General features: G+C 36.4%; 1 protein-coding gene across 1 annotated transcript; it reads right to left on the bottom strand.

Annotated features, from left to right (window-relative positions):
• Nucleotides 1–3,078: 3,078 nt before the first annotated feature.
• sf3b2 (splicing factor 3b, subunit 2) lies at nt 3,079–19,860 on the bottom strand. Its single transcript, XM_028473843.1, is given in 24 exon segments — nt 3,079–3,302; nt 3,754–3,963; nt 4,036–4,135; nt 5,720–5,821; nt 5,916–6,045; nt 6,121–6,238; nt 6,318–6,412; nt 6,415–6,424; nt 7,734–7,823; nt 8,681–8,830; nt 8,915–9,142; nt 9,728–9,808; nt 9,879–10,001; nt 10,077–10,301; nt 12,116–12,210; nt 12,296–12,376; nt 12,379–12,403; nt 13,765–13,853; nt 14,382–14,466; nt 16,147–16,197; nt 16,278–16,451; nt 18,662–18,712; nt 19,180–19,226; nt 19,692–19,860. Coding segments are annotated over 24 exon segments (2,556 nt in total). The 5' UTR covers nt 19,822–19,860; the 3' UTR covers nt 3,079–3,236.
• Between the last annotated feature and the right edge of the window lie 799 nt (nt 19,861–20,659).

Below are 20,659 nucleotides of genomic sequence, written 5' to 3'. Positions count from 1 at the left end.
ATTGTGAGTCAGACAAACACTGTTTCAGGGTGTGTGCTGCAGCAGCGGAGTCAATCAGCTGAGTCAGTTGTTTCAAACACTCACGGGAGCTGCTACGTTGCTTTCTTCTCATCCTGTCCACTCCTGATTACAGGAATAGTCCATTAAAGGTGATAGTCCACTGTTTAGTCCAACCGCTGTGTCGCATTGCGTCACAAACACGTCAGATCAAATGAAAGGCGATATAACGGATACTAAAAATGGAACTGCTCTGGGTTGTACTCTGTTGCTGCCCACTGCTCCTCGGGGAAAGCTTAAATGCAGAGAACACATTTTGTTTATGTAATTTTACATTCATGACAAAGTATAATATATATTCTATATTAAACTGCAGTGTTTGTTTTAGCTGTGAGGTAGTTTGAGAGGGAGGAGCTCACATTCTTATATAGGGGAGGAGGAGCCAGGATTGTCAGGAGGGGAGTTTCCGCTAGGTGACGTCAAGTAGCGAGAAAAATCCCACTATCCCGTTTAGAGCTGACTTTATACAAAATGTGGAATAACAAGATAACAAGGGAGGCAACAGAACTTGTTCAACTTTGTCCTTATGAACGAGGCTAAAGGAATTTATATCACTGTAGCAAAAACATTAGAAAGTGATTTTTTCATAATACTGCCCCTTTAAATGAGGAAAAGGAAACATGTCCCGTGTGTGTGTGTGTGTGTTCCATCCCTGTGTGACCCTGGCTGTAGCAGTAGGATAATCCTGCAGGATCAGCCTTTCCAGCACATGATGAGTGTCAGACACAGTCGCTGCTCACTGAGCACAGCAGCCTGTCCTGACCTTTAGTTCTAGAGCCTGGAACCACCTAACATTACTACACCTACACTGGGGATGGAACATAGATTCATGTTCTATTAAGCTTCTAATAATGACTTATGATACACCCACAATTATTTATATTTATTAGTCTTTCATTAGATTTTATTTTCCTTTAAGGTTTTGTCTTTGATTTATTTTATTAATAATTTAAAACACGTTTATTTGTATTTAAAATGTATTTCATGTTATTTGTTTAATCTACTTTGTAGTAGATTTATTTAGTTAAATTTAAACTTATGTCATGTTTTGTTTTTATTAGAACTTTTTTTCTAATCTAATTTTGTTTAAGAAATTCATGTAGTTAATTATATACAACTATTGTTGTTTGTTTTAATTTACTGCAGCGTAATTATTCTCAGCTATATTTAAATTTTTTCTTTCCTTTTTCAAAAAAGAAAAATAATTCTCATCTATATTTTATTTTATTCTCTTTCTATTTCTTCTTTTTCGCCTCGATTCTTTTCTTTTCCCCCACTTTTTCTTTTCTTTTTCAATTAAAATACATTTAAATTAATTTTTTTTAAAGCATTTATTAATTTGAATTATATATTTTATTTTAAAACCAGCACCTTTCAGGTCACCCAAGATCACTTTATTGTGCATAGTATAAAACCACAATAAAAGTTAAGCTATATATATATATATATATAAATGCTATTTTAATTTCAAACTAGTGCAGGTAATTTTACTCTATTTTTTAATTTGGCTGATAAGCACCTATATTTATGAAACGTAAAGCTAATATGTGATGAATGCCATCCCAGTATTAACTTAACAGTAGAGTGGATAATCAGCTGAATGAGCTCCACTCTCCTCCTTTTAACAGCTCATACTGGGATTAGCATCAAACAGATTAAAACACGGTCACGGGATAATCTAGTGGTTCAAATCTGCCGAGTCATCAAGTGACAACAGGGGTTATTTGGACTGGTTGGATGTTTCTGCTCTGTTAACGCAACATTCAACCAGTTAAATATATTTTCCCCCTAAACTAGGGCTTCTCAACCTTGGGGTCAGGGGACACTGGGAGGGGGTCGAGCCCATTGTTGTTTATTTTTACCCTTTTTCTGCAGCTGCACCAAACTTGCCATATTTTAACCTTTTTTAATCACTTTTTCTTGCCTTTTTTATTTTTTTAATGCATTTTTGCTACATTGCTCCCATTTCTGACACTTCTCCATCAAATTTCAATGCAGTTTCTTCTTCTTTCAAGATATTTTCAGCACTTTTAAACCATTTCCACCTGTCACATGTTGACCATATTTCATGCTTACTTCTTTCCCAATTTAACAACATTCACAAATTGTCATGCCCATTATTTACCAGTTTAAACTAATTGTTCCTTTTTTGCCACTTTTAGGCCAATATTGACACTTTGAACCCTTTTTCTGTTTGTTTTTAGCTACTCTCATTTGCAACTTTTAATCAATTTCTGTGGTTTTAAAATCCCATTTCACCACCTTTCCCAACATTTTTGGTCACTTTCAACAATTTTTTTCTTATAGATATTTGTGCAATAGTATATAGTCATCTTAAAGATGTAAATCCTTGTTTTAATCAGAAATAAAATGGGTTAAAAGTGACCAAAAAATGGTGGAAAAGGTGGTAAAGTGGCCAATAACGGACAAAAATGGCAGAAAAAAGTAGGGACTTATAGTTTAAAATGGCAAAAAAAAATGGGCATGACAAATCGTGAATGTGGTTAAATTTGCAAAATAAGCATGAAATATGGTGAAGAGGTTAAAAGTGAAAAAAATGGGTCAACATATGTGACATTAGGTGGAAAAGGTTTATAAGTGCTGAAAATGTCATGAAAGCAAACAAAAAATGTGCAGAAATTATGTAGCAAAAAATGTATTAAAAGTAAAAATATGGCAAGAAAAAGTGATCACAATAGTTTCAAATATGGCAAGTTTAGTTGCAGAAAAAGAATAAAAATAAGCAAAAATGAGTGAAATTGTTCCAAAAACATTCTTAGTTTCTTAAAGGCGTATCATCATTAGATTGAGAACCACAGCTTTATCAGTTACATCATAAAGCTGTACCTTTAACCTGTGCTAACGGCCACATGTTGTTCTATCAGCTCACTGTGTATGAGTCAGCATGTTATTTAGGTCATTGTGTCTACACTAAGGTCAGTTGACTGAGAGCCAGTGCGCTCTAGCGGCGAGAGGGGGTACTGCATCACCATGGCAACGGTAAACCCAACAAGCATCAGAGGCTGTGAATTCACTTCTTTTATTTACAAAAAAACACAGAATGATCACATGATCACAGAGAAAAATCACCAGCGCTTTAAAAGAGTGGGCGGGGCTTTCCAAAGTTGACGACAGTTACGGTAAAAAAAAAAAAAAAAAGAACACAAAGGGTGCGTCGTCTAAAACTTGAACTCTTTGTATTTCTTGGCTCCGCCTCGAGTGTCCTGAGGCTGAGCCTTCCTCTTCTTTGCTGTTTGGTAGAAAAGAGTAGAAGAAAGAAGAAGAAAGAAGAAGAAGAAGAAGAAGAAGGAAGAAAGAAAGACAAAAGAAGAAAGAAAAATTAAATAGAAGAAAAAAGGGAGGAGAAGGAAAGAGGGAAGAAGAAAGAAAAATAAGAAGAGGGAATAGAAGGAACAATAAAAAATAGAAAAAAATTTTTAAAAAAGAGAAAGAAAAAAGGAGAAGAAAGAAGAAAAAAAAGAGTAGAAGAAGAAGATTATAGCGTGCACACTTTCCCACATTAACAGCTGATGGATGTTTTGGTTCAAGTTCATTTAATATCATTATTTCTGCTTTATAAAGCACACTTGCACTAGGCTGGGTCAGTCCGCTACGTAGTAACCATTGTAACTAAATATTGAAATGACAAAAAAAGTAAAAATATAGTGATAACATAATAAGATGGATGTGTGTTACAGGTTGTTTCTCTCTGACCTTCTGCTTAGCGGCGTGCTCTGCCACCATGTCACTGAAGTCCTCCTTCTCCACCTGGGCCTGCTGCTCCCTCACATGCTCCTCATACTTCTGGGTCATGGCCATGGGGTCCAGCTCCAGCTCCTCAGGGGCCAGGGCCACCTCCACACCCTGAGAATCCCCGCCTGTACCCGCCTTGCGGGCCGCCGCCGCCTGATGGAGAAGCAGAGAGCACGGTCAGCATAATACCACCACCGTGTGTGTGTGTGTGTGTGTGTGACTCACCCCCGCCATGTCGTAGATGTGTGTGGAGGCCATCATGGCGGCTCCTACAGGACCTGTTCTCCTCTCGGGGAGGACAGTGTACAGCTGTGGAGTTTCATTCCTACAAAAAAAGATTGAATTAAAACGACACACCAGTTTAACCTAAAGATACCTTAGACAAGGGTTCTCAACCTTAGGGTCAGGACCCCATTTTCTGCAATTACACCAAACTTGCCATATTTGTATTTGGCCAAATATACTGTTCTCGTAGGAATTCTTATTCTTATTATTTTCTTCCGCAACTCCTTTGTCGTGGAACTCCTCCTGGGCAATTAATGCAGCACTAATAACACGTATGTCATCTCAGGGGCCATGTATGTCAAAGATGTGCAGTCGATGAAAAGCTCATCTCAAGTGGAGTATTTTATTTCATTGGATCGAAGCTGTACGACCCATCAGTAAAAAGATTGGTAGGGGTCAAAGTTCATGACGTCACAAAAAATAAATGTTTTTTTCCTTTGAACTTGGCCACTGGTACCATTGAACAACATTTCCTTCCAATGTGTGACCTTGACCTTAGCTCAAGGTCACATTTAAGGTCCAGAAACCCTCAGAAAAGTGAACAAAGTGAGACCTCAACGCTCTCAGTACGATAAAGCTCAGCCAAAACAAAAACTAAAAATGATTTTTTTCCCTATAACACAATTTGTGAGACAGCGCTCAGACTGGTACCATTGAACAACATTTCCTCTCAATGTGTGACCTTGACCTTAGCTCAAGGTCAAAGTCAGTCTTCTGTTTTCCTTGTATTATTATTTCAATTCAATCAGTAAAAATAATAAACTCATCAACAAATCCAAATACAGGTGACATTTTTGCCAATTTTTAATTGCCAAATACGTATACGGTGTGCAAATACAGGTCTTGCCAAGTTTGACCTATTTTCATAATTTTTGCTCCTTTTAATGCATTTTGCTCCATTATTCCCATTTCTGCAAATTTCATTGCATTTTCTGCACATTTTTTCCACTTTCAATACATATTCGGCACTTATAAACCAAACGTTATTGCAGTGGTTCACAACCGTTTTTGGATCGTGACCCTATTTTTACATCAAATGTTTCTGGCGACCCTAAGGACGGTTTTTCTTTCTAAAATTATTTTCTGATCATGTTTATTACTTTATAACTGTATTAAAAAAAAATCCAGGATTAGTGACAAATTTTGCCAGCTCCGATTTTTTGTCTTTTACTGCTTTTAATTATTATCATTATTAATAATATTATATTATCAATAGAATACAGTTGTTCAAAATTGTGTCATTATATTCTGAAAAAGAATAATCAATAACCAAAAAGTATTTTTAATCAGTAATTCTTTCTTTTTTTAAAAATTATTAATTACTAGACATTTCAGGCGACCACATTTACAATCCAGGTGAAAAGCACTGCATTATTGTCACTTAACCTCTTTTCATCATATTTCATGCTTATTTTTTTTGCCAGTTTCACACCACATTAATAATTTCTTATGCAAATTATTGGTCGGTTTAAACTAATTGTTCCAATATTTGACACTTTGAACCATTTGCACTTTCAAATTTGCAAATTTTTCCATTTTCTGTGGTTTTTAAAATCCCATTTCAACACCTTTTCCACCATTTTCCCTCACTTCTAACTGATGTTATTTTGCGTCTCTTCCTCACCCGTCCATGGCCTCCTCGATCTTCTTCTTCCTCAACTCAATCAGTTCTGGCGTTTCCATCCCAGCTGGAACCGACGAGAACCCTCCCAGGTGTGATCAGCCCCTGGGAAAAAAAACACCCCCGCTGGAACACACACACACGGGATATAATCACGTGTTAAGGTAACACACAGGGTCAAAGGTCAGAGGTCAGCCACCTGTCCGCTGGTGTGAAGAATCCAGTCTCGTCTGGTTTCTCCTCGTCGCTCTCCTCCTCCTCTTCCTCAGACGACTCCTCGTCTGAAGGCTCCAGTTCCCCCCACGGAGTGTGATCCACCTCCTCCTCGTCTGCTTGGCCTGGACACACACACACACCTTTAAAAAAACACACACACACACTGACAAACACACACATGGTGGAACACACACTCACGTGGAAGTCTGTAGCGTTGGTCCCAAACACGTCTCCATAAAGTGGTTTTCCCATCTCGTCCACGGGAGGTTTCCCCCAACCTCCAGCGTGATAACCAAACGTACAGTTCTACACACACAATATAAAGTTTAGACACAGTCGAAACAGCTCCAACTTTTCCCGTATGTGTGTGTGTGTGTGTGTGTACATCTGGGATGGGGGCGTTGAGTCCAGGGATCTTGAGGTTGGGGTAGGATGGAGGGGGGCCATACCGCTGCATGGCGATCAGCCAAGGGGGGGGACTTTGTGGGAGTTCTGGGTAGGAAGAGAAAAGAGTTCAGTAGTAAATGTTTTACTAACGTATGACTCATACTAAGTCTCACATCACAATGAGTATGTACTGCGATCACATTAGATAATATGAAAAGGTTTTATGAGAAATAACTGGTTGTATACTATATATGGAGATATGTATGCACGGTGAGTACACTAGTCATACTCAACCATCCCATGATGCATTGCAAGCAGAATGTAAAATCGACCTGGGACCGGCTTCGAGCTAAAAATCAACATCCCCTTTTCAGAATAAAAGCATCTCTTCTTGTCTTCCATTAGTTTTTTTTAACACTTTTGTAAATAGGGCTTTTGTTTTGAAGTTAACTGTAGGTTTTATCAGTAGCACAATGGAGGGTCTCTGAAAATCTCTGAGTTTTATGGATGTAATGAGCACATGTTGATATTCTACTTGGTCACTTTCTCACTTCAAATGTTTTCATAACTTTCAAAGGTGGAGAATCTAGAGGTGAGCAAACGCTACCATCTTGTGGTGGAGGAGAAAACTGCAGGAGTGTTTTATAAATCAACATAAGCCTCGTTGTCATCAAATCTAGTCGCCAGAGTCTCTGAACTTGTTTTCGGTGTGAACGCACCTTAAGCCATAATACCAGCTATCATCAAAAAAAAAACCTGAATTTACTCAAATGTTTCCCGATTTTTTAATTTTTTTTTTTATTTACGTCTGTGTGTCCTCCATGTCTGACCTTTGTCAAAATATATTAACACGAGTTGTTCGTTACAAATTGTGATGTAGAGAATAGTTGATTACTCCATAGACATAATGCACTACAATTGCCATTTGTTTTAATGGAGAAATGTAGAAATAAGATTTGTTTTGATAAATATTATCTTTAAAGGCAGGGAAGGTCATCTTCGAAAGCTAGCATGATTTGGACGTAGCATCCTCTGAGGGCTCCGTCTTTCCCGCCCAGTACATAAAGACAATATCAACCAAAAACCTTAAAAGTGTATCTGGAGAAAATTACCTACCCTACCTTTAATTCTTTGGCTAAAATATTGGTTTTAAGAGTGTCTACTTTGTTTCTTCTCCTCAGAGCTCACTCACACATGCTGTCCCTTAAAGAGAGACAAAGACTAAAGCGTTGCCATGGATACAGTCTTATCTCTTTAGAGCAGGCAGGCAGGCTACACTCTGTAGTTGTTTCCTTCATATTTTATTTTGTAGTGATTGTTTTCACATGTTGAAATTGTACAGCTGCTGTTAATCAAAGAGACGTAGATCTGTGTGATCTAGATCAGGCTGCAGCACTGGGACAGAGAGACTTACTGGGCCCACTGGCATTCCCAGAGCGATACGCAGCTCGTCGGACAAATCCCCTGGTTTCTTCTCTTTCAGACGGGTTTCAAACTCTTTACCCTGCGCACACACACACACGAACACAAACATGATCAGCAAAAGGACATTTTAATGTATTCACAGGGCCGTATTGAGCCAGTTCTGGAGCCCCTTAGTTAATTTGTGCCTACTTTTTTTTTTTAAATTTACATAAAAACTAACAATAAAGATGAAAAAAAATTGAAATGCAAAGGCAAAATTCTGAATCTGAATAAGACTTCTATTTTCAGGGTTTGTGTGTCTTGAAAAGTCTGTGATTTACTCGCTAACTTCAGCCAGCAGCAGAGCATGTCAGTGCACTGTTTAAGGAGTAAAGGTCCCTTAGGAGAGCTCTGCTTCTCTGCTTCATTGTCTACTACCGCTACTACTACTACAAACCGCAAAGTTGGAACTGTCGCCCCCTGCGATCACAACTGTTTTTATTCTCTTTCGGTAAACAAAAGAAGGTTACATAGACATCTTTACCTTTTCCTGATTATTTAGAGCAAACAAAAGCTTTCGTTTTGACTAAAAAAAAGCTGCTAAATGATCTAAAATATCAGGCTGAATGTTTCACTGTAACAGGAAACAATAGATGTTTACAGACGGTGGAGCCGTGTGACATCATCAATCACGTCATTTCAAAATCAACACAGAAACGATTATGGTGCAAAACAATTTAAATTAAATAATTACAATAAAAAAAAATAATTTAGCCCACATTTGTAAAGAGAGTGGAGAATCTCGTTAAAAAAGAAGAAACAAACAGAGGAAAAAATGTGAGTCAGCATGTATGTGACATGCAGTGTTGGCGCCCCTGGCTGCTGTGGAGCTATGGCACGCATATAGCAATAAACGGCTCAGTGTGTGTGTGGACCAGGACCAGGTGAGACCAGTACCTCGTAGTACAGATCTCCGTGGATAGTGAGCTTAGGTTTGATCTGCCACTTGAAGAAGGCGTCGTGCAGCTTCTGGTAGTCGATGTCTATCTTTCCCATCTTTGGACGGACCTTCTCCCTCATTTTGGTTTTCATGGTTTTAGCGTCCTCCTACACACACACCACACACACACACACATTGTACCTGACTGCTGCTACACACTGATACATGATATTTACTGTATGCATTCAGACCTTCTCCTGCAGGGCTTCCCTCATCTCCTGGATCCCCGTCCTCCTGATGAACTCTGGCAGCTGGAACGGAGGCTTCTCAATGCCTCTCTTTCCCTGCAGGTACTTCCTCTTGAAGCACCAGTGTCGCGGCACCGGCACCGTGTTCCTGGTAGCCTTCAGGTGCACCAGCAGTTTGGGCTCGTGAGCCGTCACGTCGTGCATCTCCACCACATCTGGACGGGCCACCAGCTGGAGGCAAATCTTAGTGTTTGAGTCACTGCCGTAATAATTATTATATCCAGTCGTGCTTGGAAAACACATACTATGATGTACCGTAAAGCTGTTCACTTTAAAAATGTACTTACTTAATTTACTGTAGATTATTGCAAAAGCTATTGCTAAGTTATTGCTATGTTAGGCCAATGCTAGGTTATTGCTTTGTTAAGCTAATGCTACTGCTAGGTTATTGCTATTTTAGGCTACACTATTGCTAAAGTTATTGCTAATGCTATTTAATGCTAAGCTAATGCTAAATTAATGCTACTGCTAGGTTATTCCTATTAATAGGCTAATGCTATGTAATGCTAGTGTTAGGTTATTGCTAGGCTAATCTAATTGTTAGGTTATTGCTAGGCAAATCTAATTGTTAGGTTAATGCTATTGCTAGGTTATTCTTATTGCTTGGTTATTAGTTATTCCTAATGCTAGGCTAAAGTTATTGCTAAGTTAATGCTATTGCTAAGTTATTGCTAGGTTAATGCTATTGCTAAGTTATTGCTAATGCGATGTAATGCTAATGCTACGCGAGTTGTGCTAACGTGGACCTGCACTGACCTGTTTGAGCTCAGCCACCGTCAGCCTGTTCATCCTGCGCAGCTTCTTCTTGGACATTTTGGGAACGTCGGGTCGGACGTCCTGCACAGAAGGTTAACCAATGAAACGACACACTGCTGCTTCCTGCTGCTCTCAGGGGGCGGAGTCTCACCTCGTCACTGTCATCGCTGTCCTTCTTCTCCAACTCGAAGCCCTTCTTCCTCAGCATGGGCATCTCGAGCTTCTCTGCTTTCTCTGGTTCCTTCTCCTTCTCCTTCTTCACGTCGTCCGTCAGCTGGGAAACGAGCGCACACGAGGGCGTTACAACAGAGAACGCACGTTTGCAAACGCAGACCCTGAAGAGACTCACCTTGAAGGCCTCAAAGATCCTCTTGAAAAAGATGAAGTTGGGGTCGTAGATCTCCGGCTCCTCCGTCACGTACTCTATCTCCACCGGAGGATCCTTTTCCTTCTCTTTTTCCTTCAACTTTTCCTTCTCACCGCCACCTTTCTGCTGAAGCTCCGCCTGCTCCTTCCTCTCCAGCGCTCGCTTCTTCTTGCTCTTCTTCTTGCGGTTGCGGCGCTTCTTGTTTTTCTGAAGATGTTATAAGTTTAGTTAATGGTTGCGAACAGTAGTAAGAAATTCTAAACTTGTGGTTCGTGAAGCAAAAAAACGATTATGAAGAGGGACCAACTTTACCATAAACCTCATTTCTACACTTTAGTTATCATTCAAAATAAAAGCACCATCTGTCTCTTTTCTTTTTAAATGTTCCCCTTTATTACTTTTCTGTTATTATTTACATCATTCAAATTTAAAAATTTTGGTTGAAATTTGGGCCGCAGCCTGTTTTTAAGTAAGATATCTTATTATTGTTCTCTGGTTTTAACTAATCCATATTTCAATTAAGGACTAAAAAGTCACACATAGTAAGAATACTTTCAAATTAAAAGTCAGCAATGAGAAAACGATCCAAGTCTTGAATTGTTATTAGTTTAATTAAAAAAATTAAAAAACAAGAAAATACTCTAAAAAATTTTCATTCAGCTACTTTTTTTTTTTTTTTTTTTTTTAAATCTCAACATTCTAAAAACAAAGCCTTTTGGGCACAAACATATTAAACTATCCTTATTACTTTAACTGATAATCTAAATCTCAATAACAACTTGAATATTTGCATCTCCTGAAGAAAAGATTAAATGATGATATGAATATTTAAATGTTGAGCAAAGGGTTTAAAAGTTCATTTAAAGGATGAAATGAAAGTTAAAAGGTTGAATAATTGGCTGAAATGTTAAAGTTGGTAAAAGTTCAAAAAAGTTGAACCAATGTAAATAAAGTTGTATACAGTTGAAAATGATTAAAATAGCTGAAAGATAGTCTAGCATTAACCTATCATTAGCATTAGCCTAACATGAATATTACCATTAACCTATCATTAGCATAAACCTAACAGTAGCATCAAGCTAATGTGAACATTAGCAAAAACCTAGCATTAACATCAGCCTATCATTAGCGTTAACCTAACATTAGCATCAGCCTAACATGAACATTAGCAATAACCTAGCATTAACATTAGCCTATCATTAGCATCAGCCTAACGTGAACATTAGCATTAAAATTAGCCTAAAATTTACATTAGTAGTAACCCAGCATTAACTTAACATTAAACTAGCATTAACATTAGCACTAAGTAGCATTAACATTAACCTAACATTAGCATCAGCCTAACATGAACACTCGTATTAACATTAGCCTAAAATTAACATTAGTAGTAACCCAGCATTAACTTAACATTAAACTAGCATTAACATTAGCATCAGCCTAACATGAACATGAGCAGTAACATTAGCCTATCATTAGCATCAACCGAACATGAACATTAGCACTAACGTAGCATTAACATTAGCCTATCATTAGCATCAGCTTAACATGAACATTAGCAGTAACCTTGCATTCACATTAGAAGTAACCTAGCATTAACTTAACATTAAACTAGCATTAACATTAGCAATAACCTAGTATTAACTCAACATTAGACTATCATTAACATTAGCTGAGCATTAACCTATTAATAAGATCAGCTAAACTTTAGCATTAGCTAAATATTATCTCAGCATTAGCATAGCATGAACTTAGCATTAGCTAAACATTAGATTAGCATTAACACTAGCATAGCATTAACTTACCTAGGAGGTAACCGTGCACCCTCCTGCATCCTCATTAATAATATTCAATAATATTCCAGTATTAGTCCAATAATAATCAGATAGTGTTAAACTTTTGATACATTATTATTTTAATTTCTAAGATTTAGGCCCTTGGGATAAAGTGGATGCGAGCCGTAAATCATCATTTATTCACAAGGACTTAAATTTGTTAATGACAGTCGCGCGGTGCAAACTCACGTCTCTTTTAGACATCTGTCCGTCATCGTCATCATTCTCTGACGTGGTGGCTGCAGCCATGTCCATGTCCCCTCCTTCATCATCCTCTTCCTCGTCTGCAGACAGAAAAAACAAAGATGGAGTTGGTTTGTGTTTCCCATCATCGTCTACGTCTAGCTTTGTGTTTTCCTGGCTCTGACCCTGGACGGTTGGTGAGCTGCTCTCTGTCGGATCTCTTCAGCTGGAGGATCTTCTCCAGGGCCTGAGGGATCTTTGGGCCACGATGGTCATCTCATCGCTCTGCCACATCTGAGACAACACACACAGCGCACACAAAAAATCAGGAGAAGTGAATTACAAACTGTGTGTTTCAGCGCCTGTGACTTCATTACAGTAAAGCCGACCTGACTGTGTGTTTGTTAACTTCACAGGTATACATGAGGCTTTTGCGTGTTCTCCAAAGCATCAGAATCAATGTGTTTGAATGTGCAGAAATAAAGACAAGTTTAGCGCATTTAGGACTTTGCAGAACTTTTTTGTGCGTTTGTTGTGACAAACACATGCATAATAGGCAGAGTTGGGGTCAATTACATTTTTAAATTAAGTCTTCAATTAACCATTTTCAACTACACCTCAATCACAATTACTGGCATTTTTTTTCCAATAATATGTATTTATATATGATTTGCAAATGTTCAAGAATAAAAATATATATTATATATATATTAAAAAAATGAAATAAAAATTATGAATTTTTATTTTTTGTTTTGCTTTTTTCTTTATTTTCGAAAATAAAATAAATATGAAAAAATATACATAAAACACAACTGTTTATATTTAATTTTTATGTTGCTTTCTTCATTTAATTTTTTTTTAAATAAATAAAACAATTATTATTCCCCCTGAAAGTCAATTACAATTACGTCTTCCATCACTAAATTTCAAAATAATTAATCACAATTACCTAAGCCCATTAAACGTAACCTTCCTCTTGAATTAGCTAACTGTTAGCATCGCTTATGATAGCGGGTTGGTTTGAATCATTTAACTTTTTCCTAATCTTTTGGTTACAGTTTTGTGGTCTTTGTGGATCGAGGCTTCCAATGAAAATATTGGTATGCTGTGGGAGTCTGAGCTTTTCCTTGTTGTTTTTATCAATATACCCCTAGATTTTATGTTTTTTAATGGTAAAATTATCCTCAAGAGAAGTGACAGGTAATGGGAAAGTTGATCTCAGACATATTTTAATAATTGTTTACTACATATGTGTAAACCATAGAACTTTACATGATTCCCAGATTAATTACATTGTAATTGACTGTTTTTATAGAATTTCCATGCCAATTACAATTACAGAGGCAATTATCTGAACTCATTTTCTATTGAATTATGATTACAACAGCAAAATATCTTTTATAATTACGGCATGATTGCAATTAACTATTTATTACACAATTTCAACTGTAATTGACCCAAAAGCTGCAACAGTTTCTACATTAAAAGTCAAAAGATGAGTATATTATATGTGTTAAATAATGCTGGTCACTGCTGTGAAAGTTGCTGTGATTGGATAAAAATTCTGGGAATTGGCGTGACGGCTTAAAAACATATTCAAAGATAAATCCTAACATGGTAATATAAAGTAGAGCAGAGGTTAATCACACACGTACCTCTCTGTTCTCGTCTCCTGGAGGAGGAGGCATTCTCTGCTTCTGTCCCGGTAGCAAGGTGACACCAGGGGGGAGCGACCCGTCCAAACCTGGATGGAACGCAGCGTTTAAACACTGACATGTAACTTGGAGCTTCGATACAGATGTGCTCATCAGTTCACAAATGTTTTTTTTCCTCAAATATTCCATGTATTATTGTTCAGTTTTGAATACAGACATGTTTTCTGAGGGTGAACCTTAAACAACTATTGTAACCACGAGAATCTGCACTTAAAAAGCCCATTTTGCATAACCAGGTAAACTATATTTAGGAAAAATGAGCAGAGGTTTGTGATGAACTCTATAATCGTCTCTAAGTCTGAATCTACATCTGCTGGTGAGAAATAGATTTAAAGCTTGTGTTCTGTTAAACATCACAACTGGTTACTGAGATTCTGGTTCTTTCACAAGACAAGGAAGACAGGGATTGGCTTGGCATCCATCTACGTGACTCCACATCCCACAATGCAATGCGTCAAACTTTTCTCACAATATCAATAAACAATGAAAATGAAAACAAAACTTTCAAGCAAAGTACGAAGTCTTCCCATCTGCAGGAAACCTTTCACTCCACTCACCAGTGATGAGGCTGACGGTGGGCATGGACCTGCCCTGGATGTGGGACATCTCCTGCTGACGCTCGTGCTCCATCATCACTGCAGCCTGACACAGAAGAACACGGGAGGAGATGAGGTTTACACTAGGGCTGTAACAAAATAATTAACTCACAATATGATATCAAAGATGATATAGAGCTCACAAAACAAAACACTAACGGTGCAACAAATACTATATAGAGCTCACGATACGATATAAATACTATATAGAGCTCACGATACGATATAAATACTGTTACAGAGCTCACGATACGATATAAATACTATTACAGAGCTCACGATACGATATAAATACTATTACAGAGCTCACGATACGATATAAATACTATATAGAGCTCACGATACGATATAAATACTATTATAGAGCTCACGATACGATATAAATACTATATAGAGCTCACGATACGATATAAATACTATATAGAGCTCACAATACGATATGAATACTATTACAGAGCTCACGATACGATATAAATACTATATAGAGCTCACGATACGATATAAATACTATACAGAGCTCACAATACGATATAAATGCTATATAGAGTTCACGATACGATATAAATTCTATGTAGAGCTAACGATACACTATAAATACTATATAGAGCTCACGATAAGATATAAATACTATATAGAGCTCACGATAAGATATAAATACTATTATAGAGCTCACAATACAATATAAATACTATATAAAGCTCACGATAAGATATAAATACTATTATAGAGCTCACAATACAATATAAATACTATATAGAGCTCACAATAAGATATAAATACTATTATAGAGCTCACGATACGATATAAAGGCTATATAGAGCTAACGATAAGATATAAATACTATATAGAGCTCACAATACAATATAAATACTATATAGAGCTCACGACACGATATAAAGGCTATATAGAGCTAACGATACGACAAATACTATATAGAGCTCACGATAAGATATAAATACTATATAGAGCTCACGATAAGATATAAATACGATATAGCGCTCACAATACGAAATACTCATGATGCGATATAAATACTGTACGATATAGAACTCTTGATATGATATAAATGCGATATAGAGATTGCGACACGACATAAAATACGGTATAGGGCTCATGATACAATATAAAGTACAATATAGAGCTTGCTATACAAAAACGATGTAGAGCTCACGATATAGTATGAATATGATATAGAGATCATGATACAATATAAAACACAATATAGAGATCATGATACGATATAAATGCAACATGGAGCTTGCGCTACAATATAAAAAAGATGTAGAGCTCACGATACAAAATACTCACGATGTGATATAAATACGATATAAAGCTTGTAATACAAAACACTCACGATACAATATAAAATACAATGTAGAGCTTGCGAAACAATATAAAGCCCACGACATGATTTAAAACACTATCTAGAGCTCACAATACAAAGTACTCACAATAAGATATACTGTAAATAGGATATTGAGCTCACGATACGATATAAATATCATATCTTGAAAACACTGCAGCCTCTGAGCTACTACGGGAAGCAGGAGGTGCTGGGCTCATTTGAAACTTTTTTTAACTTGATTTTATTTTGTGAACCGTTGAATTTTATATCATCATTTTTTATTTCGGGAAACTTCATGCGACAAAATTCCATGGCATTCCCAGTTTTCCCTGTAACTCGCTCACATCCAAAGCTTTGATTAAATCTCCTGTTGCTGCTCACCCTCTGCTGCTGCTCCAGTAGATCCTGCTCATCCATCACATGTGAATCCCCCTGAGAAAGACACAGCACGTTAATAACCACGCCCCCTCCTCCTCACTAACACGATCATGTGACACTGAAACTCCGCCCACCTGCTGGACCCGCTCCTCCTGCTGCAGCACCATGGCCGCCCTCTGCTGCACCATCTTCAGCTGCTCCTCCTGGGACAGGCCTTGGGGGGGCATCATCCCCATGGGGTGAAGCATGCCCATCCCAGGGGGCATGGAGGGCATGGTCAGCTGGGGTAAGGGCTGCATCCCCCCCATCTGAAGAGAGAGACCCCAAATCTGATCTCTGGCAAATTTGTTGCAAAGTCAAGGATTTTTTTAACAAATGCTTAACATTCAGGATTTTGTTTAAATTGGTGCTTTTTCTAGGTCGTATGTGGCCCTTAAACTAAAATGAGTTTGACACCCCTGATCTACATCAATACTAAGGGTGTAAGAAAAAATAAAGTCAGCGTTATTTCACTGCACGTTTATCATATTAATCCTAAAAAATGTCCAAATCTGATTTTTTAATCAAGGTTTTTTTTTTAACGAAAAAAAAAAAAAAAAAAGCGATTTAATTGCGCTAACGTAAAGGGCCAGTCACTAGGAGTCAGTGAACCACATCAGACCTTCTTAAACTACCCCACTCCTCAATGCATTATTTTCATAAAACATACTGGGCACTTTTACAGGAGACGTATGTGGTTACTTTTGTTTTAGCTTTTTTATTTACGAACGTAACAGAATCAGAATCTGTTGTAGAAGCAAAAGTTTAACTTTTTTGAAAAATGTAATTTGACAATTTGATAAACATAGCACTTGTTTTTGATATTTGTACTTGAATTACAGATAGTTACCATTTACTAGTTACAAGTTTAAAAAAAAATGAAATAAATTGTATTTCACACTATTTTGTACTTGTAAAGGTGACATTTGTAATTATTATTAATGCAATATATCGCCATGTATATGGTATTGCCTAATTGGGTATGTATCTTGACACAGTGATGTTAACACAGATTTCATTTCAAAATGTTTCCTGGACCGCTTATAAGTGCACCGCCCTCCCCCCCGAAAGCTCGGTCCGTTTTTCATGTAGCGCCGCGGTGCTCCGTGAAAACGTGATCAGCTTAAATCATCTTCACCTGCTCAGTGTTCAAACTGTTGTGTCTGGTTAACTAAAAATAACTCAGTCCGTGTTTTTTGTTCTTTTTATTCCAGCCTTTTGTCCGTGTCTATAGGTACACATTCACAGTCAGCTACCTCAAGTACAACAGTTTCACTGGGAACTTCCGGTTTACAAAATAAAAGTCGTTGGAGCAACATTATTAGAACATCTCATCAGAGCTACAGACGATAGGATCATTTAAATTAGGTTAATTTAAACTAAGTTGATCAAAACCTAATCATTAAACCTGATCAGATTCAGTAAACCATTGATCCTGAGAGGAAATCAGGTGATATTAATGCTGTTCTCATACATCTTTGTATGACATATAAATAAAGAGGAGCAGTCAGAATAATCCATGTCTTTTAATTGTATATTTTTGGTTTAATTATGAGTTTTTTATTGATTAGTATTTATTTTGCTTCCTCTCAGGAGTTAAAAACTAAAATTTTCTTTAAAAAATGAAAAATATTTCTAAAAAAAAAAAACGTAATTTAAAAAAATTAAGCGGAAAACACTGAATTGGGGAAAAATAAAATGTAATTTGGGAAAAATAAAGCGGAATTTGTAAAAAAAAATTAAAACAGATTTTATAGGGCCCTAAGTCAAAAATACAAACTTCTTAGTAGTAAGCAGTGATGTTTGCTAGCTACGATACATTGTGAACATCAACTTATGTTTAAAATCACAGTAACAGTTTAGCCGCTACAACAACAAATCAGCCAGGTAACTAGCTGCTTATAAATACACCACAAACATATCTGAATCATTTATTTTTCCCAACAGACTTTGCAACTGTGTTAGTGTTTGTGCTATAAGTTTCATAGTGATTGACTCAGTTCATTGATTTAGTTGATCTTCAGACAAGACGATTTTGGTATTGATCATTTATTTTTGTAACAACAGACACCACTTTGCTTTCATTTGAATTGTATTTGTTCAATTTCAGATACATTTTGAACATAAATGAATTTGCTAATTATAGCCATATCATACCACCATTACGAGAGTCTAACACTACATTTCAGAAATAGAAGAAATAGAAAGAAATAATTTTTTTTTATGGGGACCCATTGAATTTCCCAGAGACCCACTCAAATCCCCACCTGTGAGTCCTGGAGACTCACCACATTGAGAAACCTATCAACATCACTGGTGACATGCAACTCGTGTATCGCATCGTCAAATTCATGGCAATGTGCCACCCCTATTCTTACGCTATTCTTGGTGCATCTGAATCGAGCTGCAGAATAAAACATTGTTGATTTGCCAAGATTTTAGCAACATGAGGACTTTTATCTACTTGACGTAAACTTACCTGTGCGCCCATGGATTTGTCCTCACTGGGTTTGCTGAGGAGAATCCCAGTCTGAGAAGGACAAAAAAAAAAAAACAAGAATAAGGTAAAAGGAGCACTGAGACCAGTTTATTATACTAAACTATCTACATTTTAGGAGTAAATGCAAATGAGAATGCTGTGTGTTTAAACTGTCACACACACACATAGAAAAAAACCAATGCAATATTGCATTAGATTGAAATGTTATCAAATAAAACAAATATAATTTAAATAAAATGCACAAGTACATCCTTTAAATCCCTCCCAACAGAACACACTAAAAATATGGGCCGAAAAATCTAAATGAATCATGACGGATAGATAAGATAGCTTTATTTCAGACTTGGGGTCATAAAATCCACACAAACAAACATGAAACACATATTTAAAAGGTATAACAGGTCCACAAATTATATGTATAAATCTAGAGCCAAAACAGAGCAGGATTGTTGCAATTATTCTAATAATAACTCAAATAATAATAATAATAATGTTACCTGCATCATGTAAACCTTCAGCCTGTCGATGAGCTCTTCTCTGGGACCTGAAGCAAGTATATATATAAAAATGGTTATATTAATAATAACCTTAAAATATAAATATATAAATTCAAAGCAAAAGCAGCATTTTATAATAAAAACCTTTGATATTTCTTTTAAGTTGTTGTTGTTAGTTTGAACTAATTAGTTTATATATTTCCATCTTTGGTGATCCTAACTGTAAACTGTACTAATTGTGTTAAAGTTTATTGAATAAAAAAGTGTGTGGCGGGGGAGAAGCTAGCAACGCTAGACACAACTTATAAAAAAGAGCTTATTGTTACATTTTAAGGTATTAATCACGCCTGACATATAATAATACACTTTTGGGTTACAAAAAATAAAAAAAACTGTTGTGATACAACTAAAATAAAGTCGTTTAAACAGAAGTGTTAGCTACAGATAGCTCACGGCTAGCTGACATTAGCTGAACGCGGAGCTTTATTCGGGGCTTTTGTGGCTTTTCTCACCCATCGCTGGAGCTCCAAGCTCCGCCAGCTTGGCCTGGAGCGCCGGGGTGTTCCATGTGTTCAGAGCCGCGATAGCACTGCCTAAATCGGCCGGCAGAGCCTCGGCGCCCGGCGGTCCGTCGGATGCCATGTTGAGATTCTCTCAGTGGAAACAACGGCAGTAGCAGAACTGATGCATGATGGGAAAAAAACACTCGCAGTGCTTGATGGGACATGTGTTTTCGAAATACATAATGCTATTTTTGGCCACTAGATAGCGGTAGTGACACTTTAAATTTATTATTAATTTTATTTATTATATTAATATTATTATTTATTTTACTTTAAAGTGTGTTTTCTTATAAATCACAATAGAATATTGATCATTTATTTATTTTTTGACAGCGGGTAGTGACACTTTAACGTCATTATTATTATTATGAATACAATTTTTGAATCATTTAATTATTATTATTTCTAAATTTATTTTTATTTTTTTGACACTTTAAAGTGTGTGTTGCTTATAGGAGCATATTCATTAATTGAATATAATAGAGATATAATTGATCATTTATTTATTTATATATTTGCTCACTTTATCCTGTGTCATGTAAAAAAAAAAATACATCATGCAATTTTCAACCACTAAATAGCGGTGTGTTGACCACTTTAAAATTGTTAGTATGATTATTATTATTATTATTATTAGTATTATTATTTATGATTATTATTAACAGTAATAATAATAATTATAGAAACATTGAAATTGTTTATTATTATTATGATAATCATTAACATTATAGTATATTGTCTGACACTAAATTGTGTATTGTTATAAATTGCAATAGCAAATCTATTAATGTAATTATATTCCATCATTTATTATTTATTCGCTTACTTTATCATATATCATGTAAAAATACACAATACTAATACTATTAACACAAACATATCAATCTATAATAATAATAATATAATAATAATAATAA

Source organism: Gouania willdenowi, chromosome 18 (assembly GCF_900634775.1).
Source record: "Gouania willdenowi chromosome 18, fGouWil2.1, whole genome shotgun sequence".
In the NCBI taxonomy this organism is placed as follows: Eukaryota; Metazoa; Chordata; class Actinopteri; order Blenniiformes; family Gobiesocidae; genus Gouania; species Gouania willdenowi.
Note: the sequence above shows the minus strand (reverse complement) of the source record. Positions and strands in the feature narration are given on the sequence as shown.